We start from the raw sequence: 23,957 nt of genomic DNA, 5'->3' as shown, positions 1-23,957 counted from the left end.
TCAGATCTCCTCTATGGAGTCAGCTGGGACCAACCCTCTTTTCTTTCCGCTGCTCAGCTTCAGAAACACCTCGCCCTCTTCTCGCTTTCCAACGCAGATCTAAAAGGAATTGACAGAAAGTTTGGACACACCTTCTCATTCAACTACTTTGAAGAATCTAAAATATAAAACATATTCTGGTTTGTTGAGCATTTGTTTGTTTACCACATGATTCCATATGTGTTCCTTCATAGTTTGGATGTATTCAATATTAATCTACAATGTAGAAAAAAATAAAAATAAAGAAAAACCATTGAATGAGAAGGTGTGTCCAAACTTTTGACTGGTACTGTATATATAAAATAGTTATCTTAGTATAGTTATCTTAGTATGTGAATCAACAGTGCCAAAAGAATGAATGAACAAGCTGCCAATTAGTGCCAGTTGCCTGCAATTATTCACCATAATTTATGCTTAGTACATCTTTATTTGTCAGGAGTAATTTTGAAAATAAAATTGTGAAAATTACAAGAAAAAACACAACACATAACCTAAACTATAACCTATATGTACTATACATTTAGAAACTGGAGCATAATCAGCAGATCTTTTTTTTCATTTCATGATTAGAAAAAGATTTTCTGAGCTTTGCTTCAGAGAGACTCTTAAAGGGACAGTTCTCCCCAAAACCCAAAATACATATTTTCTTCTTACCTGTTGTGCATCTATATTTTAGATTGTTCTGGTGTAAGTTACCTAGTTTTTGAGATAACGGCCCTAGAGATGTCCGCTTCTTTTAAACATGTATTTTTGATTTTGGGGAGAACTGTCCCTTTTATCGAAACTATGATGACAATGCAGTCTTCTTGCAGCAGGAAACAGGTTTTGGGTGTATGGGTAAATAAATCCTGAGTGAGAGTTGGTTGAAAGTGATCTTTTAATAAAATGTATCAGTGCCTTTTCTTGCTGAAATTTTGTAAAAACATTAATGGAAATAACGAGCCCTATAGTCGTCACACAGACACAGAGGGATCAGGATGTTCTCTGCCTCTCTCCCAGTGTGTGCTGGGATATGCGCCAGCCCCCTGCAACTCTGCACATGATAATCTCAGTACCACAAATAGATCACAGATTTAATAAGATGACATAATCCCAAATTGTCATCGTATTTCTTTAAATTGTATAGAAATTAAGGAGAGGAAGAAAACAGCGGAATAAGTCGGTTTGATCATATCTGTCTACCTGGGATTCCTTCACGGCCATGTGTCCTCTCTCTCGGTTGCCGGGGAGGCCTTGGACGACCCGCCACACTCTCTCTCCAGGCCGGACTCTCTGCACAAAGTTGGCCGGGAAGAAGCCGACTTTGTCGCCGCTCTTGCCCTGGAAAACACAAGGGAACAGTACAATCAGTCAGCATTTGAAATGTACCATGATGGGTGTCGTGATGACTCTTATATACTTTCATTGCATCTCTTGCTATATATTAGTCTTCATTGTGTGGCTGATGGTGAGCCAGATGAATAACTGTCCTGTCTGACACAGAAGTCCAGACCGGCTGAACATTTCTGCTTTCATTGACATGTTTCAGACTAATCGTCATCTTTTAAGACAGTAGAAAACAAAGATTATTTATAGTAATGGCAAAAAACAACACATTTCTGATTGTGCAGTGACAAATTATTGTGGCTGCAGAGATAAGTATAGAAACAATTTAAGAAGACAAAACACTCAGATTACATTAATTAGAGGTATTAATTGTTTTCAAGTGCAGACAAGAAATTGCTTCACCTTAATGATTAATTCTCTATGTATTAAAAGCAACAGCAGATTACGGTGCTACGCTTTGCTTGCTGCTGAAGACAGATGATGTTTGAGTGAACCTCTTTATGCAGCAATATTTGACAGTTATCACCCTCTGGCTCAGCTGCTGATGTTTTTACTGGAGTGATTCACAAACCATGCATTAGTGATGACCAGATAATTCACAAATCATACATAATTTAAAGGTTCATCGGAGTGAAAGTGTTGAATAAAGGTGTTAAATGACTACTGAGTCATTTTAGGCTACATTAATGCTTGTAAACACTGGTCCACTGGTAGAAGATACACAGACTCTGCACTTGAGTTAAGTCTGCTTGTATCTCCCTTTTTGTTTGATGGAATACTTGGACGCACACAGATGCACATTTGTTTCCATTAGGAGCGAGTGAAGCTCATTACAGACTCAATAAAGAGCTCTTTAAGGTTGCAACACTAGTCAAGTTCATTATGTTAAACTCTTGGTAATTTTCAGAGAAAATGATGTTTAATTTCTGTCTGTGGCTGCCTGCATGTTTATAAATGGGAAAATTGGAGCAGGTGTTATTCATTAAATTCTTGTTTTTAAGATCTGAATTAACACATGAGCACAATAAATGCACACACACACACACACACACACACACACACACACACACACACACACACACACACACACACACACACACACACACACACACACACACACACACACACACACACACACACACACACACATTTGCGTGTCGTCAAATACACATTATGCACACAAGAACACAGGTACACACCAACAGGCACACGCAACACACACAGGTGTTTGCAAATTATTTATTACCCACCTTCCACCACTCTTCGTTAGAGTCGTCAGTGACCTGCACACGGTCACCGGGCCTAGAGGAGATAAGACACGAGAGGAGATGGAGGATAAAAAGGAGGCGAGAAGGGAGGTGATTTAGTTGGAGAGGAAAGGGAGAGACGAGAGTTGGATACATGATGGGGAGATGAAGGGGGAGAGAGAGTGAGAGCGGCAAGCAAGAAAAGAAAAAAAAAAGAGTTGAGTGAGAGGACAAAAGATTACATTATAAAACTGCCACAGAAAGCGGTAATACCCACAGTTACAAAGCTGTGGAGGTAAAAATGAGTCTTTGTGTTCATCTGCAGAGGTTACAGAGCAGCCGACACCAAAGTCATGAGGTCTACATGAAATACGACTCTAGCGTCTACTGCAGTGATGAAGGCTGGACCTAATCTGCAGCCAACCTGGCCTGCATGCTAATGATGTTACCAGTTTTTGATGACTTTTCCACAAACACACACACACGCAAACACACACACGCAAACACACACACACATTGTCCTAGATACAAATTTATTTGTGCTCGTCTGTACGTTGCATCTCCTGGGTGTCTGCTCTCATTACTGCCCTATATGATCATCGTTCACACACACACACACACACACACACACACACACACACACACACACACACACACACACACACACACACACACACACACACACACACACACACACACACACACACACACACACACACACACACACACACACTAGTTTGCACACAGTTACATAAACATACCAACTAGAGTGAACCCGATAAATCTCAACTGATACTGGCCATTTAATGAAAGTATGAAACAATTACTCTTTTCACTGAGGTTTGTCGCGGGAGCATAGCTTTACCTTAAATGAATACTTTAAGATAAGATAAGATAAGATAAGATAAGATAAGATAAAATAAGATAATCCTTTATTAGTCCCGCGGCAGGGACATTTGCAGGATTACAGCAGCAGAGAGGATACTGCAAACCAGAGACATAGTAAAAACAAGATAAAAAAAAAGGTTTTTTTTGTGATATATCAAAGAAGGTATATGAAGAAGGTATATGTTGAACAGTGGGATTAACCTAGTGTTAGTAATGTCTTTGGGAACAGCAGTTTTGCTTAATGTCAGAAAATGGCACTTTTAACAGTCCTCCAATAATGGACGCAGAGTCTATTTTAACATGTTTAAAATGACATACATTTAATGTCACAATCTTAACATTTGGACATAATGTATCAAATGTTGCATCAGTATTGCCTGTCTCTGTGCAGCTAGGGAGGCAGAAACAGCAGCTTAGCCTGACAGATGACAGGATTTTGTGGGAAAAAGAAATGAAAACAAAATAAAAACTGGTAAAACGATTAAGACGTATTAAACCTTCAGCCTCCCCACTTTTGTGAGGACCTGTTCCTTGATTCCATCAAAAAATATGAAGAAAGCTACACTAAATAAACATTCAAACTGAAAGCTTTAACAAAAGGTCACATGTTCCCCTTTAATTCCCCCCAAAATCAAACCCTAACAATTCACTGAACATATTTTCATAGTTATCATAGCAGCAAAAGCGCAGCTGAAACAAATTTTGCTAACGATGGCTCAGTTCCATCCAGTGTCCCAGTTAGCTGTGAATGATCCAGCATGCACAATACTAGGACCCTGGAACAACCCAGTGCAGTCCTTTTTGATGTTTTAAAATACATCTGTTATTTTCTTGTTTGGGCAAGCCAAATTGTCTGCTGTTAAAAAGGTCTATCGTTTGGCCACACCACTTATGCAACCAGGTGTTTTCACTTACTTGGCCTCTCCTCTGGACTGTGGTGGTGTATAGTATGTGCTTGATAGACATCTCTCCTAAGTTGTGTTGCACCTGTTATGGTTGGGCAACTTACACTTTCATCACTCTTATCAGTTAATCGGCTGTGTCTGAAATCACTCCCTTGTTCTATCACTCTTTCCACAGTGAAAGAGTGATAGATTAGACATTAGACTAATCTAGAAATATAATGGCAGAAGGTAAATGAAGTGCAATGAAGCACAAATAACTAGTGATTTTGGACAATCAATAGGGATTTGGTGACCTTAATTACCTTAATTGCCAGTATAGCTCCATCATGGCACTTGCGTGGGAGTGCAAGTGCCACTTTTATTTCTGCAGTTGTAAAATTAATGTATCAAGTGTGTTCCCTACTGTTGAAGAGTATCGGCAATATCACAAAAAAATTATAATTATTGTTTTTTTCAAATGAAAATCAAAAACTAGAGATTCTCCGAATCAGCACAAGCTACTGTCTGTTTTTAATTCTGTCCAAAATAATATTTAGATTTTTTCTCCTGCAGTCCATACTGGTCAAACCCCAACAGAAGCACAGAGACACATTTTGCTTTCATTAGTTCATGTATATTTTGCAGTCACACACACACACAGAGCCTCAGCACAGATGGCTGTTAACAGTCCCATGAATCTACCTCTGTTGTCCCCTAACCATCCACCACACACACACACACACACACACACACACACACACACACACACACACACACACACACACACACACACACACACACACACACACACACACACACACACACACACACACACACACACACACACACACACACACACACAGCCCTCATTTTACTGCTCTGTCCTTCCTTTCTTCTCTTTCCTCATTCTTCTTCATCTCATATAGCTTTTTCTTCTATATTTGCACTTAACTTTCTCCGCCCTCTCCCATCCTCCCTCTCTCTATGCCTATAATAATCTTCAGCTTCATGCCATCTCCCCTTATGTCTGTCCGCCTTTTCATCTCTCAGTTGTTCAGTGCCTTTATCCTCTCCCCTGCTGGGAACACATCTCAGTTGCTAGCTCTGAAAGGGGACAGTGATGGGCTTCGAGTTTATAATTAGTCGTCCTTAAGGGCGCCCTGACACCGTCCTCTGCAGAAGTGGGGGGACATTTTCCTCCTGCAGGAACAACAGCCGGGGCAAAAAATACAGACAGGGCAAATGTACTCCCACAAACAATAGCAAAAAAAAAAAAAAAAATACCACACAAGTACTCCTGCATGTCCACACACATGAAAATGCTTGCCATAGGCGGTCTGTTTGGCTTTTACTCACTGAAGTTCCAGGTCGTTCTGTTCCTGAGGCAGAAACTTGTAGAGCGCTACATAGGTGTGGATGGAGTGAACTTCAATGCGCTTGGGCACCTGGACACAGGGAGACACAGGGACAGGAAAGGTAGTGAGACAGAAATACACGCTTGGAGAGGAAAACATCAAGGGGAGAGAGTCTGTGCAGGGGGATTAAAGGGAGCGGTACCATCGCACTGCTCTCCTCTGCAGGAGTCTGATCTTCTGCAGGAGTCTGATCTTCTGCAGGAGTCTGATCTTCTGCAGTAGTATTAGCTTGGCTGCAGCTCTCATCCTCCTCCTTCTCGATTTCGATGTCGGGGACGGGGATATCTGAGGGTGGCGAGAAATTTTCTTAGAAGGTGCCACACATGCACACAACCACACATGTGCAAACAGGCCTGTCATTTTTCACAGGTAAACCTCTTTCTCACACACACAAAGACAGACATGCACAGGTAAGTACAACATATGCGTAGGCACACATAGGCATTGGACATACAGCACATACGCCTATCCACATACACAGAGATACAGACACATAACAATGTTTACCCCCTGTCTCCTGAGTTATCTCTTCCTCCATGCTGTACTGTCTCTGTTGCATCTCCTCACCTCCCTCCCCCTTATCAAAGAAGGAAATAGAAAGGAAATAATTAAATGTTAGCAGCAGAATGTCAGAGAGGATGCATTTGATAGTGGCAGTAACACTTTTTTCTGCTCTGAATGCACACCACACAGATCAGTAGGTCACAGAGTTAAAAGGATCTGCATACATGACATATGTGCTGTTAGGTGATGTATGAAACAAGATTTTAAGTGGGTTAAGGACAATTTGCTCGTTCAAGTACGTGTTTAATGAGAAGAACACAGAGACCACAGGGTCATCCATTATGCTCCTCATAAATAAATGATACCCTGGTGCTCAATTATAACACTTCACAATATGCAGAGTTGGATTTACAGAAAGAAGGGGACTTCGAAAGAGAGCAAACTTTTGAAAAGCCTTAATTAATTTTAAAGCAAAAATTTGACATTTTTGGAATTTGTTGCCTCATTTACTTTATTATCTTTCTCATTCAATAGATGGGAAGATTGATGCCACTCTACTATACAGATATGGAATCAATCTGCTCATTTAATTCTGCTCCAAAATTTTAAACTTAACATTTGAAGCTCAATCCTCGCAATTATTTGTAGCTGATTTATAACGTTTTTACAAAATATGGCAGAACTATAAACTAAGGAGTGCAGCACCACAAATCACTGCACACTGTTTCTATGGTCTCAATATTTCACCAGTGTGTTGACCAATGGACCAATGTAGTAAAAACTTTATGTCTTAATCACACTGATCCAACTGTCCTCTACCCTCAACCGCAGGTTGATGATGTCATACCAGGCTGCGTGTTGGCGACTCTGACAAACTGCCAAAACTGGAGCGGCTCATCTGTGCCAAGGACGTCCCGTAGCGCAAGGCTGCATACACAGGATCTACACGTCCCCGCACAGCCTCTGAAACCACATACACACACATTCATAAAACTACTGCACGCACACGCTTATGCTCGTTTCATTTACAAACACACACATAAATTATTCACGCAAAGACACAGCTCTGCACACAATTTTGACTACCCACAAAGATAACTCTCTACATCATTATTACTGTGCCAATCTGGAAGAACTAGATGTTCTAAATATAACTGCAGTAACACAGTCAGTCGTGGACCAAAGTGACCCAATTTAGATCTGACAGAGGACATCAGCCAAAAGTTAAGGAGTCATCAAGACATTCCAATAATACTACACAATTGGATTTATTAATACATTCACTTATTAGCAGGAGATATGTCTTAGTTTTAATAGCCCTAATATATCTATAGCTGTAGTTGAGTAGAAAGGGAATAAGAGATGAGATTAAAATATGGAAATCCTCAGCAAGGCTACATTTCATTTAGATGGGAGTGCTATCAGAGTACTTCTGAAGATAGGAATAACATTTTCTGCTCCTTTTTCCATGCAGCTCAACACGAGTCGAATGAAGCCAAAATTATTATTTTTTCTGTAGGGGCCAGAAGTGCTGTGTGTGTGTGTGTGTGTGTGTGTGTGTGTGTAGGATGAATTCTGAATAATATTCAGTTTTTATATTGAAGTCAGTGCTTCCATGCTCTCTTCAGGTGATAAATTAAATAGAAATTCTGCAGTAAGAATGTCTGGTGCGACTAGTGTATATACAGTGGGTACGGAAAGTATTCAGACCCCTTTAAATTTTTCACCCTTTGTTTCATTGCAGCCATTTGCTAAAATCGAAAAAGTTCATTTTTTTTTCGCATTAATGTACACTCAGCAACCCATCTTGACAGAAAAAACAGAAATGTAGAAATTTTTGCAAATTTATTAAAAAAGAAAAACTGAAATATCACATGGTCATAAGTATTCAGACCCTTTGCTCAGTATTGAGTAGAAGCACCCTTTTGAGCTAGTACAGCCATGAGTCTTCTTGGGAATGATGCAACAAGTGTCTCACACCTGGATTTGGGGATCCTCTGCCATTCTTCCTTGCAGATCCTCTCCAGTTCTGTCAGGTTGGATGGTGAACGTTGGTGGACAGCCATTTCCAGGTCTCTCCAGAGATGCTCAATTGGGTTTAGGTCAGGGCTCTGGCTGGGCCAGTCAAGAATGGTCACAGACTTGTTCCGAAGCCACTCCTTTGTTATTTTAGCAGTGTGCTTCGGGTCATTGTCTTGTTGGAAGGTGAACCTTCGGCCCAGTCTGAGGTCCTGAGCACTCTGGAGGAGGTTTTCTTCCAGGATATCTCTGTACTTGGCCGCATTCATCTTTCCTTCAATTGCAACCAGTCGTCCTGTCCCTGCAGCTGAAAAACACCCCCATAGCATGATGCTGCCACCACCATGTTTCACTGTTGGGATTGTATTGGGCAGGTGATGAGCAGTGCCTGGTTTTCTCCACACATACCGCTTAGAATTAACGCCAAAAGTTCAATCTTGGTCTCATCAGACCAGAGAATCTTATTTCTCATAGTTTGGGAGTCCTCCATGTGTTTTTTGGCAAACTCTATGCGGGCTTTCATATGTCTTGCACTGAGGAGAGGCTTCCGTCGGGCCACTCTGCCATAAAGCCCCGACTGGTGGAGGGCTGCAGTGATAGTTGACTTTGTGGAACTTTCTCCCATCTCCCTACTGCATCTCTGGAGCTCAGCCACAGTGATCTTTGGGTTCTTCTTTACCTCTCTCACCAAGGCTCTTCTCCCACGATTGCTCAGTTTGGCTGGACGGCCAGGTCTAGGAAGAGTTCTGGTCATCCCATACTTCTTCCATTTAAGGATTATGGAGGCCACTGTGCTCTTAGGAACCTTGAGTGCTGCAGAAATTCTTTTGTAACCTTGGCCAGATCTGTGCCTTGCCACAATTCTGTCTCTGAGCTCCTTGGGCAGTTCCTTCGACCTCATGATTCTCATTTGTTCTGACATGCACTGTGAGCTGTAAGGTCTTATATAGACAGGTGTGTGCCTTTCCTAATCAAGTCCAATCAGTTTAATTAAACACAGCTGGACTCCAATGAAGGAGTAGAACCATCTCAAGGAGGATCAGAAGAAATGGACAGCATGTGAGTTAAATATGAGTGTCACAGCAAAGGGTCTGAATACTTATGACCATGTGATATTTCAGTTTTTCTTTTTTAATAAATTTGCAAAAATTTCTACATTTCTGTTTTTTTCTGTCAAGATGGGTTGCTGAGTGTACATTAATGCGAAAAAAAATGAACTTTTTCGATTTTAGCAAATGGCTGCAATGAAACAGAGTGAAAAATTTAAAGGGGTCTGAATACTTTCCGTACCCACTGTACGTGTAAGTATCCTGAGGTTATAAAGCTCAAGCATACTTTAAATTCACTGTAGCATTTTCACTGAAGCAGGCATTTCTACAAAGAGCAATTAATTGCAGGGGAAGAGAGTCAGTAGAAATACGTGCACAGAGACTCCTCTATACAAATACATTTTTTTTACAAGTCTCTGACCTTCAGCTTTCTTTTCAGTGCAGACATGATAATTCTATATGGCTTTATATCTGTCTTCATATGTACCTAAACCAACTTTGAGTTTACTTAGACAAACAATAGTCTCAAACATTGAATTCAATAACCCAGTTTGACAGTTTGTTCCATCTTTCACCTTCCCTTTAATCTAACACAGCTGTTATTCTTGTCTAAAAAGAAAAACAAATCCTTGTATAAATGTCCATTGGTAGCTAATTAAGGCTGCATGGTGGTGTAGTGGTTAGCACTGTCGCCTCACAGCAAGAGGGGCACGGGTTCAATTCCCAGGCTGGACAACCTTCTGTGTGGAGTTTGCATGTTCTCCCCATGTCAGCGTGGGTTCTCTCCGGGTTCTCCGGCTTCCTCCCACAGTCCAAAGACATGCAGCTTAGGTGCATTGAAGACTCTAAATTGCCCGTAGGTGTGGATGTGAGTGTGAATGGTTGTTTGTCTGCGACAGACTGGCGACCTGTCCAGGGTGTACCCTGCCTTCGCCCATTGACAGCTGAGATAGGCTCCAGCACCCCTGCGACCCTTAACTGGATAAGCAGGTTACGAAAAATGGATGGATGGATGGATGGTAGCTAATTAGATTTTAATTGTCATTGAAAGATTGTAATCTATAGCGTTAACTATTAAGTACTTTACTCCTGCAGTTTTGAGACTCTTACCCTTATAAATGTGGTTTAATATGAAACAAACTGCTTTGCCAAAAGTTGATGGAAAATTATAGGTTCTATAGGAAGATCCTTTTAATAAAAATGGCATCTAATATCAATGTGTGTATACACGAGCTCAGTATTTAACCAAGCCTTTAGTTAATTATGAGGACACTTTGCAATGTGTGATTGTGAGTTTGGCAGGTTGCGGTCTCAGCTGGCCCAGGCGTCATGGTGCTCAGCTCGGGGTGATGACAGAGCTGTAGGTCAATTGTGCCCTGATTCATGGATAGTGCAAGGAAGTGACAACATGAGGTGCTAACCCTGATTCAGCAAGGCACATAGTGTGTGAGATGAAGGACTATATCACCTACACAGATGTTCATCTAAAAGGTATTTCATAGAATAACAAGCTCCCAATCAGATATGATGATGATTGGAAGAACAAATTCAGGCACGTTTATTGGAAACAACGTTTTATCCCTCAGCAGGTTTACTTCACAAAGAGACATTGAGGAAATTTCAGATTTGTTTACTTCAATAAAAAGAAAAAATTGCGATTTGTATTCAAAATTTATTTTTTGTTGAAACAGAGGTGGATGCTGCCTATTTTCTCCTCTAAATATTAGAGGAGAAAATAGGCAGCATTTCAATGTTGATGTAGCTTAAACATGCAAACTGAGGTGCCAGGCAATAAAGTAAAATCCTTTATCGGTCAAAGGCTATACAGTACAAAGAATAAACAGAAATGTAAAAACATAAACATTATAACTTATAAATATCTATTCACATACTTTCAGGGTGCAGACCGTCCGTCAGCCTCCAAGAGAAGCTGAATTTGTTCTTCCTCTTTACATTTTCCCCACTTCATGCTCCTCGGTCATCAGGTGAGATGGAAACAGTTCTGGTTTTATTACAGTGCATGCACAAGCACACAAAAATCTAAAAATAAACGAAAAAGCTAAAAGAGCAACATCACAACACAAAAGCACATGGGACACATACATAAAGATGCACGTCTGCACTCACTCATAAAGCACACACACACACACACACACACACACACACACACACACACACACACACACACACACAGACACTCAGGTATGCTCACCTTGGCTCGGTTGAACTTCCTTGACGACAGACAATTGGTCATTGACGAGCATCGGTGAGCTGAAGTTACGCTTGAATGCTCCAGACTAATGGTGGAGAAACAGAAAGAAGGATTTTTCCAGTTTACTTCTTTTTTATAGGATGAGCTAAAGGGAAACTTGCTCATGTAGTACCTTTAGGACTTTAATGGACTCATTTCGAAATTACTGAATCAGAGACGCATCAAGACGCACTGAGTGGTGCACATGCTGCAGAGAAAAAGCTAATTTCTGCCATCAATTCACAAACCGGGGCAACATATAGCTCTCTTTGCTGCAAATTATGAACAATAAATTCACTTAGCCACTAACTAGTATGCACATGGCTTACACGTGTGATTATGCGCGTGTGTTTGCACGGGTGCGATTTCACACTGAATTAAACAGAGTAAGTGTTTCAGCTGAGATATCAGTTTGCCTTTCCCTTGACTTGCAAATGAGCCACTCCGTTTGTCATATCATGTTGATGAGAAACAAAGTGTGACTTTTGTTCCCCTAAAGATACCCAGGTTCTGGTCTGATAATATTTTTGCCTTTTGCTGCCCTCATGATTCCCTCTATCTCTCTGTCTCTCTGTCTTTGGGCACTTCAGTCAAACTGCACTGAGCTGTTTTGAGCACAGTGCTCTTAAAATTGTCCATGTGGCTCTCAGCAGCTCTCGCCTCTTGCTGCATGCTAATGTCCTGTGCCCTGTACTAGAAGATAAACACAAAAGCTATGTCTGAAATCATTCCCAATTTGCTACCAAGTGCACTACACTCCTCAGGTCAAGAGCTCCAGTGTTTGTGTCTACAGATTGAAATGCATACTTTTCTCAGAATGTTTTTTTTATTTGAACACTGTACTTAAGACTGTTCCACAAAACACAAGTTAATATTAAAATGCAGGTACAATTTTGCGTGATCCAGCAGTCCAGGTCCACCATGGTAATGTTACCATGGCAACAGTGGTCCAAGTCTGATATGTGTATGTTCTAATCTTTGAAAAAAACAACTGATTGCAATCCAAATTGTTGTTGCTGTTAGTGTATTTATAATCTGAATGATAAAGATGTCTGGGTAAACGTATATAAATTGGGGGTAAGACTGGACTGAGGTGGCGAAACTTGGGTTGTTAGATAAAAATGCAAACAGAGAGCATATCCTGAAAAACTGACTGTATTTAACAAGTGGATTCAGTCACTGTGACGTCACCCATTTGTTTGCGGACTAAGATTATGATGCCTTGAGAACGGCATTTTGTCCGTAGCCATCTTGGTTTTTGTCCGTCGCCGTTTTATTTTTTTGCTACCGGAAAGGACACAAGAGGGAGGAGCTAAGCACATGTTCCAACTCTGAATAAGACATTTTAAGGCCCCAATCAGACCGAGACGCATCACAACAGTTGCAGCTGCTTCGAAGGCGATTGAATGTAAATAATAGGGAAACAATGGACTGAATGCAGAAATCAAAAATTCTGGGAGTTTTTTTCTCACCTTCCCGTGGCACAGCTGCTGCGATAGTTCTGAGGTGCACCACAGGTGAGCAGCCATCTTGCATGTTTTACACCGCAGTGCCTGTTTGGAGTTTCCTGCAGAGAGGGACAAGGATGAGAGAATGAGAGAAGATGAAACTCAGACATGGAGGCAGCCACAAAAAATGAAACAAGGCTACTCAGCAGGCTGCAGATCTGCAGATCTGAGTGGCCTTCAGATCATGTGAGTAGGTTTCCCTCTGATCAGGTAGAGAGCGTAATAAAACATTGTCATTTTATCAAGCTGGCACTGATACTAACAGCTTCATAATCAACAGCTCCGCTTCCAAAACAACTTGAAGAGATTGGACACCAGCTGGAGATATTTCAATTATAATCGATTTGGCATTGAGTCGTCTTGCTTTTTCATCTTTCAGGTACTTCAGCTAAAAAAAGAATCGAGATGTTTTCCCTTCATTTGTTAGGCAATGTTAATTGTTGAATGTGTTTAATGATTAAGATCATCGACAGGTCTATTATGGAGCAGAAACAACAATCTAACAAATTTGATGGCTCGATAGAAACATTTGCTTTTACTTTGAAGAGGAAACATGGATTCTGCCTAATCAGTATAACAAGGAGACAGAGGCTGGACTGTGTTTGGGGACTGCAGAGAAGTACAGATAGAGTGAGGTGATGCATCACATAAATAAACCTGCGATACATGCAAAAAAAACAACCCACCACAGGCGCAAAAGCAGAGGAGCAGGTTGCGGTCTGTAATCAATCATAGTGACAGGAAGTAGATTTAGCAGAAATAGTGTGAGCGGCTAATTAGGGATGAGAGCACTCGCACATCTGCAGCACTATATCCCTGTTAATAATCCAATGGTTTCTTCACAGATGTAAACACAGAGAGAGCTGCAATGAAGACACACAGCACAATCCTGAACCTCATTTTTCTCAAACTAAGTAGAAAATGTTTTTGTCTATTTGCACCCGAGTTTGAATAGTCCCATGGCAGCTATTCAGTTATTTACATCAAGGCCAAGTTGAATATGATACTTAACTTAGCAATAGTTAACTAGAAGAAAGTCTTTCTGCCCAATGCCTTTTCTTGTGGAAAGTGTTGATAGTAGTAATAGTAGTAGTAGTAGTAGTAGTAGTCATAGAAATAGCAGTATGTGGAGTATATTTAGGTTGTGTGATGAACAAGATATGCCATTATTACAAATTATTGGGAAATTTGCTTCCTGGTAGAGAATTAGATGAGACAATCTTCTCATCCAATCTAATAAGTGCATTTTTTTCCCCAAAAGGTGGAACATTTGCTTAAGGGAGTTGTAGACTCCTAAATCTTGCTGTGGTGATAAAACATTGTCCTATATAAAAATGTGAAATGTCTTTAGCACATAGGAGATGTTCTCTCCATAAAGTGTTCTCCATTATGCATTTTAAACGGGATGCCACATTATCAAAGACTGGGTGGCAAGAAATGCTAAGCGTTGGCTTGAAAAAAAAAGCAAAGAGAGTCCAGGGAGTAGATTTAGGACCTTACCTACTATCATCTGCTTGCAGTGCTGGCAGTTGGTGGGCTTGCGAAAGACATGGTCACGGAAACAGTGGGTAATCTGAGGCCGGGGAGGTTTGGTGGGCAGTGATGGGGAAAGGCTGAGAGAGGGGGAGTGGGAGGAGATGGAGGGGTTGGGGCTGAGAGATGGTGAAATGGACGGTGAGCGGTCGCCAACGAGAGGAGAGCCAGGCAGCAGTGGGGGAGAAGGAGGCGGTGGGTCAGTGATGAAATCTGGAGGCAGGCGAGCGTCGCTGTAGGACCTTTGGAAGAAGTTCTCCACGCTTTGGCTGCGCATGATGGTCTTGAAGGACAGCGAGCGTTTTAGTCTCTGGAGCTGCACACACACACACACACACACACACACACACACACACACACACACACACACACACACACACACACACACACACACACACACACACACACACACACACACACACACACACACACACACACACACACACACACACACACACAACATTGACAGAGAAGAGAGAGAGAGAGGGTAAACTATAATAAACACAAGATAAGCAAGAATGCAGCTGCACATTTGGGAGCAATAACAAATGTCCAATACAGCCTCAGGGCAGCACAAGCAATATCCCGGCATCCATAAACACAACTCTCTGCTCTGATCTGCAATATCACCTCATATGGAAACAACACATTAATAGCTAAGATACCTGTATGTTCCCCTTTAGTATAAGACCAAGCATATCCTTTGCACGGTCACATTTAATATGGCAGCTTGTGCGTTTGGCCCATGGTTAAACAAGATAAGCCTTTTCTCATTGAGAACACCCACGGCCATACATCGAGGCGGTGGCAGGAGGTCTATTGTGGTGAAAGGAAACAAGACAGTTTACACAGCCTTATCATCCATCAACAGCCTATCTTCAGGGCTCTTAATCTGATGGAGTTTGCTCATTGGACCGATTGATCGTGCCACAGGCTCACGCTGAGCATACAGGGCCGATGGATCCATCCTCCCAGGGCCAAACTCACACGCCGACGACATCCAACAATGTCAAATTGCATGTATCCTCTCTCATGTGTATTGACATAACCAACCCTGCTTGTTTCTTGTAAGCGGCATTGACCAAACAGTTCATAATAGTTGATGGTTGCTGCATTTCCAAAGCTCGTACAATCAGATGACAAAACGTCACATCAGCAACGGTCTGTACTCTTGGCTCTCTGCAGCCGTCCAGCATTGAATGGCTAGAGATAAATGCATGTTTCCTGACGTTTCCCTCTGGCTCTGTGTACAGATGATGATGCTAGTTTCCCCAAAGGGAAAGGCAGGCATTTGTTACCCTGACATGCAGTGGCAGCGGGAGAGCAGCGGGAGAGCAGTGTGAGGGCGTGGCCGTGTCGCAGGGGATGAATGGATCAACACAGACAGACAAGCAGACAGATAATCAGTAGGCCACAGACGCTCCGGGTGCACACACTCTGTCTGTCTGCGCTTGCTCTCTGCTCAGCGCCAAACGTAAACACTTTACAACAACATGCTGTTTACAGCTCCACGCATCTGGGAATAAGATATGAAAACAGTTTGTCTATTTGAGTTTGTGAGGCACACATGGAGGTAGAGCAGGAGAAACAAAAGTATTTGGAACTGAGTGCATATGCTTCCCGTAAATCTCTATTAGAAATTTCATTTCATCACATTACAATGATGATAATACATAATACATTATATTGCTACTGTAGCCCTGGAGGGTGCACAGAACGGTGATATTCTCTGTAAATTGTGCCTCATAAAAGGTTTATAAGTTGCAATTAACTTTATTATTGATACAAACAGAGTCCGTCTTACTCATCTCCTTGACTCCTGATTTCCATCTTTTCCAAAAAAAATTCCTCCATTTTTTACCCTGCGGTAGGAAATTCACTATTCCAAATTTGAAAAAAAAAAAAACAGCATTTGTTTATACCTATTGTAGTTAACATAAATAGTGTTATTACCTGCCAAGACCCAACTGATGCTGACTCAAGTGACATCACTTGGGGGGGATTTATCAACTTCACACAGCTCCCCCTGGAGCAAAACACTTTATACACTCGTTTTCACTCCCTCAAAGAGACCTGTAATTAGACTTTGATGTGTAAAATCAACCTGCTCTCCCTTTAAGGTGCTCAGAAAAATGGAAATCTGAACATGTACAACTTTATGACAACTGCGCAAACGCCATCTGCTGATCTAAAATCTAAATGTAAGATAAAATGGTATTGTAAACATTAATTTATATTTTATAGAGTATAATCCTCCAATGATCTCATGACCCTTTATGAATTACTCGCTTTCTAAAAAAAAAATTCTGCCGTTTTAGTAAGTCATTAATGAACGGCCACTTCTCACTCTCTAGTAAGGAGCGAGGGCAAGTTGGGCTAGAGAAGGATACACATCAGTTAAAAGCATTTTGCACAGCCTGAAAAACCAAATGTTGTTTTTAACAGATTTTTTTGAAATATTTATAAACCATCTATCAACCCTTACAACCAAAAACTCTAAGAAGAATGCCTTATAAGAAGGTGGTATGTATTCTTTAAAAAACAACGGTGCAGTGCTTTGACACACATCTCCACGTTTTCTGTGCAGCATCACAGTCTTGAGCCGAGCTCTCTCAATCAGAGCAGATGAGTGCTGGCATAACAGCTCCGGCTAGAGCACATGTCTCTATTACAGCTAATCTAATCATCTGTCAGTGTGCGTGCGAGCCTAAAAAGCATTCCCGTTAGCTCCCATTTGAACATTAGCTGAGAGGGTCATTGTAAAGCCAGTGAGATACCATGTTCGACTCGGGTCACATGAATTTCTGGGACAGGTGAGAGGTCGGTGAGAGTGAACCGAACTACGCCACAGATGATACCCTGGTTGTAATGTATGATCTAGTCACAGTAGTATTGATACCCTGCAATTTCATGTCATGGAAACAGCCTCAATCCTCATATCTCCAAAGCAAAACATTTGGGTTTAGTTAAGTTTCCTGATGTTTCTCGCTAAATATATTTTTTGCTCACAATGCCCAGATTTACATGCACCTACACAGTCAATCCTCCAGTAGACTAGATTTTAACAAGATGCCTCAGGGAACGTGTAAAAGCTCATAATCCTCACATCTTCGATCCATATACCAACCCCCAGTTGTTATCGCATTGAGCCAACATAAACATCCAAAATCAATGCTCTATAGAGGGACAGCAGGGTTTGAGCAGACATTATTCAATAATAAAGCTTTTATTTCATCCAAATATGTGGCCTCCCTCCATCATAATTTATTGCGGCCAGGGCCCAGGCTGAGCTATATATGGGATGCTCCAGCTTGTCCAGAGGTAAAAACTGAGCAACAAAGGCTCAGTCCCAATGGGAATGTGACCATAAGCTTGTGGCTATGATATGCTTTAGTGTGGACTGTTCTAAATGATTCATCCTAAAATAACATTTCAACAGGAAAGGCTGATCCAGTCATTCCAGCTGTGTCTTTGTTTAGAGGTTGTAAAAGTCAAAGCATACACTCTCTCAGTCTGGAATCTGGTGAAAAGGACATGGTTGTAGGGTCTGCATCCCCCATTTTTTTTGGTACTCTCTCAAACCAACAGCAAAACAGTCACATCACTTTATGTAGAAAGTGGCCAGGTGTGCATGGGACAGATTTGTGCCAATTTTTTCTTATTCTACCACTATCTGTGTTCACCCCGGAACTGTGCCAAAGACCTCTGCGTAGTCAGCAGCAGAAGAGAAAAAGTGCAGCAGTAAGTGGGGGGGGGAACGGCCACTGCAACAGAGAACCGCCTTGACCCCGCTCTAAATCAAACGATCAAAGCGATTCAACAAAGCGTAAGTAAATGCAATATTTTACTTTCTGTAGCCAGTAATATCCACTTTAAAATTCTCCCCAGCTTTGTGCCCCCTTTAAGGCCTTTCACACAAAAAATTAGTTTTTTTTTCCTGTGGTGGAAGACACTGTGTCCTTTGTATTCATTTTAACAACAAAACATAACAAATAAGGTAATCATCATACACATTTGGTCAAATTAAACAACAAAGATTTTTTGGGGAATGTTGATCCAGCATAAACACATATCTTTGACAAAGACCGAAAGAAAAACAAAATCAGTAAATAACTGAAATAAAGATAAATAAATATAGAAAACAGAAAACATATTACATATTGGGGAGAAACTTGCAATTACAGAGAATTCTGACCTGTGCTATGAAAGACACATTTTCCTGGGTCGGTTCAGTTCTAAATCATCAGCAGGATATGTGATTTCAGAGGAAATAACCACCCTGAAGTACAGGATGTGTTTACACCCTCACTGTGTGGCTTCATTTGTTTTGGGAAGGTAATGTACAACTTAAATAAGGAGCCAGGAAAGAACTGTGACTGAACAGAGAAAAAAAAAGACAATTTGAAAGATTTAGCACAATAGTAAAAATCACAGAGAGACTACAAAATTACATATATCATAAAATCTTTGAGCACAACGTGTAAACAGCTTCGGTCTGTATCGCCACACTTTAACATCACAATGTGAACCAGTTTCATGTCCCAATGTTTCCCTTCTTGACTGAAGTTTGTCATTATGCACGGCAGCCTGGCAGATTCCCGCTCTGAATACGAGATAAGAGATGCATAATCACATGCTGCTTCCATCGTTCTGTCCCTATCACTCATGCATATACACACACACACACACACACACGCACACACAAACACTGTACAGACAGCCAATCACATGCTTGCTCATACACAAAGACTTCTCTTCCCGTCTCTGTATGATGGTTTAATGGAGGAGAAACTGTCTGTGAAATAGTAGCGTGGATTATAACCACTTCCCTCGCCCCCACATACAGCCAATCCAAATGGTGCTTTGCCCTGGTAACTCATTATCCACCCATTTTACAGTTCACACACAACACAATGGCTGTCAGTGTCTGACAAGGGGAGGAGATTGTTATTTCTGAGTGAGCATCGCCGGCGACAAATAAATCTCCCTCACAGATACTTTTCTTTCGCTTGTCAGCGATAAAACAAATAAATATACAGCCAGTTATCTTTGTAGCTACATGTAGCCTTCTGGTGTCCATCAATTCAACAGCTCACACCTTTCTTTGCAGTGTCATAGCAATAAACATCACAGCAGTAAAGGTGTTACATTAATCAATGAAGACCTTGGCCCACTTCAGCCTCCCTTTGTAACTTACTCCCCTGCTCGCGTCACTCCGGATCAGTGTCGCTGTTAGGAAATGAAAGTAAAGTGAACTCAAAGCGTGTATGTGGTTTCAAAGAGATGTTGGGAGATTAACTTGTGAAATGACAGCGTAGACACTAGAAATCATCCTTGCAGATCATTGGCAACACTTCAGCATTCACTATGCCAAGTGACCGTACGTAACTACAATTAACACCGTCTTGTGTAAACAGGAGTACATGATAAACCAGACCACTTTTAATGATACATTTGCCTTATTCACCTTCTTTTCCAAAATGACAAACACCCTGTCACCATTTTTTGATGCCCTTATCAGCTTTTCCTATCCAATTTCTCTAGACGGGAATGTCCGTCTGGACTAAAGTAGTGGACTGACAGACGGACATTCCCGTCTAGAGAAATTGGATAGGAAAAGCTATCTAAAATATCTGAAAAAATTGCTAGGAAATATCTCACATATATTCATGGTCCCCAGATGAAGAATCCTACTGACTCTGACAAACGCCTCCCTTTCTCCCTCATTTCTGCTTACACCGTCTACTCTTGGATATTAAATAAAATCACATCAACACATTTTTTTTTTTTAATTGTTTCACTTTGGATTAAACTGCCATCCCTCATCATAGTGTGTGTTCAAGTGTTAGCATGAAGCACCAGCGTGAAATATCTACTTAACAAACCAGCTAGACTTGGCCACAAACTGTATGGTTAACAATTAAGTTACTTGTTATTTAGCTTTGGAGCAGTGACACGTTCTCATTTTCACACTGTAGGCAATTCCAGTCACCTTTTAACACTCAGCCGGCTGTGTGAGTGTTTAAGTGCTTTTCATTGAGCGAAGAAGAAGATTCCAAAGGGGGCACATTTATGAATTGTGATGTTCTTGTCACACAGTTGGTAAGCTGACGAATGGACCAATCTCCAAAAGAAATGGTGGAGGTTATTATTTTAAGTATATCTTCGCTTAGAGATTGTTCTGTGCACTCATCTTAAAAGAAGAGGTTTACCTGGGTACTTCCATCAGAGAAAAATGCTCCCAGAGCGTCACCAGCCCTGAGAAAACCAACCTCAACAAAGAGCGTCACTATAGGCTATTGATTGCTGCTCAGGCATCTCATTTGCTCCACCAATTACATGTCTGCCAGCCTTGGCAAAATACCAGTACATTGTAGGAACCAGGGAGAAAGTCCATGCTTCCATTCCTCTTAATCCTCTGGCACTATATTCCTCTGTCCCTGATTTCTAATATCCATCTTATGGAAAAGTGCTGCTTGTTGATTTCAGGGCGCAAGCACCCTGTCATTCATATCTAATTAATGTGTGTGCACTATGTGTCTGATTAGATTCCAAAAATTAAACCCTGTGGCGATATATTTTTGTTTTTAATTCAAGCAATGGTCTTGATTAAGTGTTTAAAATAGATGGAATATGGAATAGGATGGAATATTGATGTGAGAGATTTCCAATCTCCTGGGACCAGACCTTTGCATATCAGAGCCAAGCTGACATTTACTTCAATATTCTCCTACAAGATTCCTTAATAGAGTCCTCTATGGCTGCAGATTCTCATTGACCCTCCAGTGGCGGGGGAGCTATTGAATCCTGAGCATTTTAAGTAAGTTCAAATGATGTTACAATTCACCTTTCACCTGCACATCAAACATATATGAGCTGTGCCAGGAGCTGAACGTTCAAGTGAGATCAATTCACTTTAATCTTCACAGAGCCCTAGAGTTCAACAAGTGCAGCGTCAATTGATTGGAACAACAGAGGGAGATGAGGAACAGAGCTGCTGATTGACCGGCCAGCCAGATTAGTTTGTGGTATAAATTGTTGTGATGAGGTGAATTTAGCCGATGAATCATTTGAATAATAAATCAGGCATACTTGGCACAGAATATCGCCCAATTTTCTTTATAGCAGCTGGTGAGGAGTGGGAAAGTGGAGCGGTGCACACTGGGGAGAGCTCACTACAATGCCAACTTTCATGCTTCTCACAATATTAAGAAGATGAGGCATCTGAGTGTCACCTTGATTTAAACATTTCCACAGCGTGTGTGTGTTTGTACAGCGGAGGCGACACGGGGGGGAGAAGAGGTGGAGACGAGACTCAGCTGAGGGAAAGTTGTATTAAGTGTTTGGGCCTAATGAATCAAGTGTCCCTAAAGCCTTCCATTAATAAGTAGGTATTGAGAAGGCTTTCACAGCTCCTGCACTTGGAAGCCGGCCCTTGAAATCTTTGTTTATACAGTCAAGTCAACAAATTGAATGGAATTATAAGGACAGTCTGCGAGGACACTTGAGGCTCACACAGGCCCAAACTGTACGGTGAAAGGGATCTCGTCCTGCATGTTATGGCACAAAATGCACATATAAATGTGGCTATTTATGCTTATTGCAATATACATTTTGCAATAAGAAGTGTGAGTGTAGCAATGTGGCAGAAATGTAAGATATGAATATGTCAGTAATCACCAAAAAGCAGATCAACCAATAATAAATATGACAAGCATTAAATGTAACCATCGTGCCACGTTATACTCAGTAAAATACAAAATGTGAAATAATACTAAGCATAAATCGCCGTCGTGTGTGTGTGTGTGTGTGTGTGTGTGTGTGTGTGTGTGTGTGTGTGTGTGTGTGTGTGTGTGTGTGTGTGTGTGCGTGTGTGTGCGTGTGTGTGCGCGCAGGAAGCGAATTTGGAGCGGCGGAGAGAAAGAGGCAGACAGAGACATAGTGACATCACACCTTACGTGTGTGGTTACACCTAGTGACGCAGACGTGATGAATACAGTTGCAATTGTGAAGAATTTATGTTTATTTATATATTTATATACAAACCGGCGGAATAATAATAAGGAGGAGGAGGAGGAGGAATACAAAGCTGTAGAATAACCCCTCTTATTATTCGGCCAAAATCACATCATTTTTCACTTTTATTTTGTCGAGGAAAACTGTTTTTCAAAGTTAAGTGTCTATTTATCCTCGTCACAGAGATTATAGTATGAGCTGTGGGACGTGAGAGTGTATTGGTTGAACGGAGCTCAAAGCTCTGGGTGTACTTGCCTTGGATGACATCGGCTGGATGGACATGGTGCTTGGAGAGCGCTGGAGCTGAGAGTCGCTCTCCATCTCATTGTTCTCAGTCATCATTTGGCACCGCGGTGGAGAGAGTCGTTCAAAGACACAAACAATTAAAGAAAAACCTTTTTTTTTTCTTTTCTAACTCCTCAAACTGTGTCCAGTCGATAGGAAATGTCCGGCTTCAGCCATACAAAAGCTCGGCAAAGTGTGACAGATCCACATCACAGGAATATGATGCACACACACACACACACACACACAACTGCAGGTTGATTAAAGAGTTGTTGTTGTTTTTTTAAATATACAAACACCAGCTGTTTATATTTTGCTCATTCAATGCAAGGACAAGCATTCAGGATTGAGGCTCGTATGGGCAGAGTCATTGTATCGTCCCCTTGATGCGCATCTGAAAACTCCAATGTCCACAGTCCAAACCCCTCCTACAATCACAAGAAAGGGTTCAAAACAGCAAAAACACCCATGTGTATCTTAGTATGATCAGATCCAAAAGAAGAAGGTGTGCTATGGAAGGCTCCGGGTAGGTGTAAATCCAAAGCGAGCTGTGCCCTTCACCAGTGCACACACTTAAATTTAAGCGCAACCTGAGGAACGCCCTCCCGTGAGTCCGGGCCCAGTGATTGGGTACATTTTTACAACTCTGCCAGGATTCATTTAGACGTAATTAGGGACCACGGTCGTGGGCGGGGGCTTATTTCAAGCCCAAATATAGACTAGCTCATAATTCTGCCAACAGAGAGCTGATTTTTATCTTTGAGAGGATGAATGTTTGCAACAAAAGCAGGATGATCCCTCTTCATTTTCTCGACCAATTCCTAAAAAGGTAAAAATGCACCTCTTTACTTTTACTTTGTGCAGTCTTTGGTGTAAACAAAAAAATACTAATTAAAATGAACTCTGACTACTTATTGCAAATAATTCCAACATGTCAATTAATAACATCACCCAGCTTGTATTAAAAAAAACTCCTATTTACCTGCCCATGTA

At 41.3% G+C, this 23,957-nt stretch overlaps 1 protein-coding gene across 1 annotated transcript; it reads right to left on the bottom strand.

The window, feature by feature from the left end:
- On the bottom strand, positions 1–23,021 carry LOC129098456 (SH3 and cysteine-rich domain-containing protein 2-like). The gene is made up of 11 exons (XM_054607467.1): positions 22,935–23,021; positions 14,631–14,979; positions 13,095–13,189; positions 11,584–11,668; positions 7,151–7,266; positions 6,307–6,376; positions 6,004–6,084; positions 5,741–5,837; positions 2,616–2,667; positions 1,222–1,359; positions 1–99 (listed from the first exon to the last, which is right to left on the bottom strand). The coding sequence occupies exons 1-11, from the start codon at positions 23,019–23,021 to the stop codon at positions 1–3; spliced, it is 1,269 nt and encodes a 422-aa protein (XP_054463442.1).
- Between the last annotated feature and the right edge of the window lie 936 nt (positions 23,022–23,957).

The sequence above is a fragment of the Anoplopoma fimbria genome, chromosome 11 (assembly GCF_027596085.1).
Source record: "Anoplopoma fimbria isolate UVic2021 breed Golden Eagle Sablefish chromosome 11, Afim_UVic_2022, whole genome shotgun sequence".
NCBI lineage: Eukaryota > Metazoa > Chordata > Actinopteri > Perciformes > Anoplopomatidae > Anoplopoma > Anoplopoma fimbria.
The sequence above is the reverse complement of the archived record's forward strand: the minus strand, read 5'-3'. Positions and strand labels throughout refer to the sequence as shown.

What these genes read in the sequence shown, in the direction of transcription:
- LOC129098456 (XM_054607467.1), bottom strand. Translation starts at nt 23,021, where the DNA reads ATGATGACTGAGAACAATGAGATGGAGAGCGACTCTCAGCTCCAGCGC. An exon ending in TCCAGCCGATGTCATCCAAG is followed by an intron (nt 14,980 to 22,934) that starts GCAAGTACACCC and finishes GTGTGTGTGCAG; the next exon opens with CTCCAGAGACTAAAACGCTC. An exon ending in TGGCCGTGAAGGAATCCCAG is followed by an intron (nt 100 to 1,221) that starts GTAGACAGATAT and finishes AATTCCTTTTAG; the next exon opens with ATCTGCGTTGGAAAGCGAGA.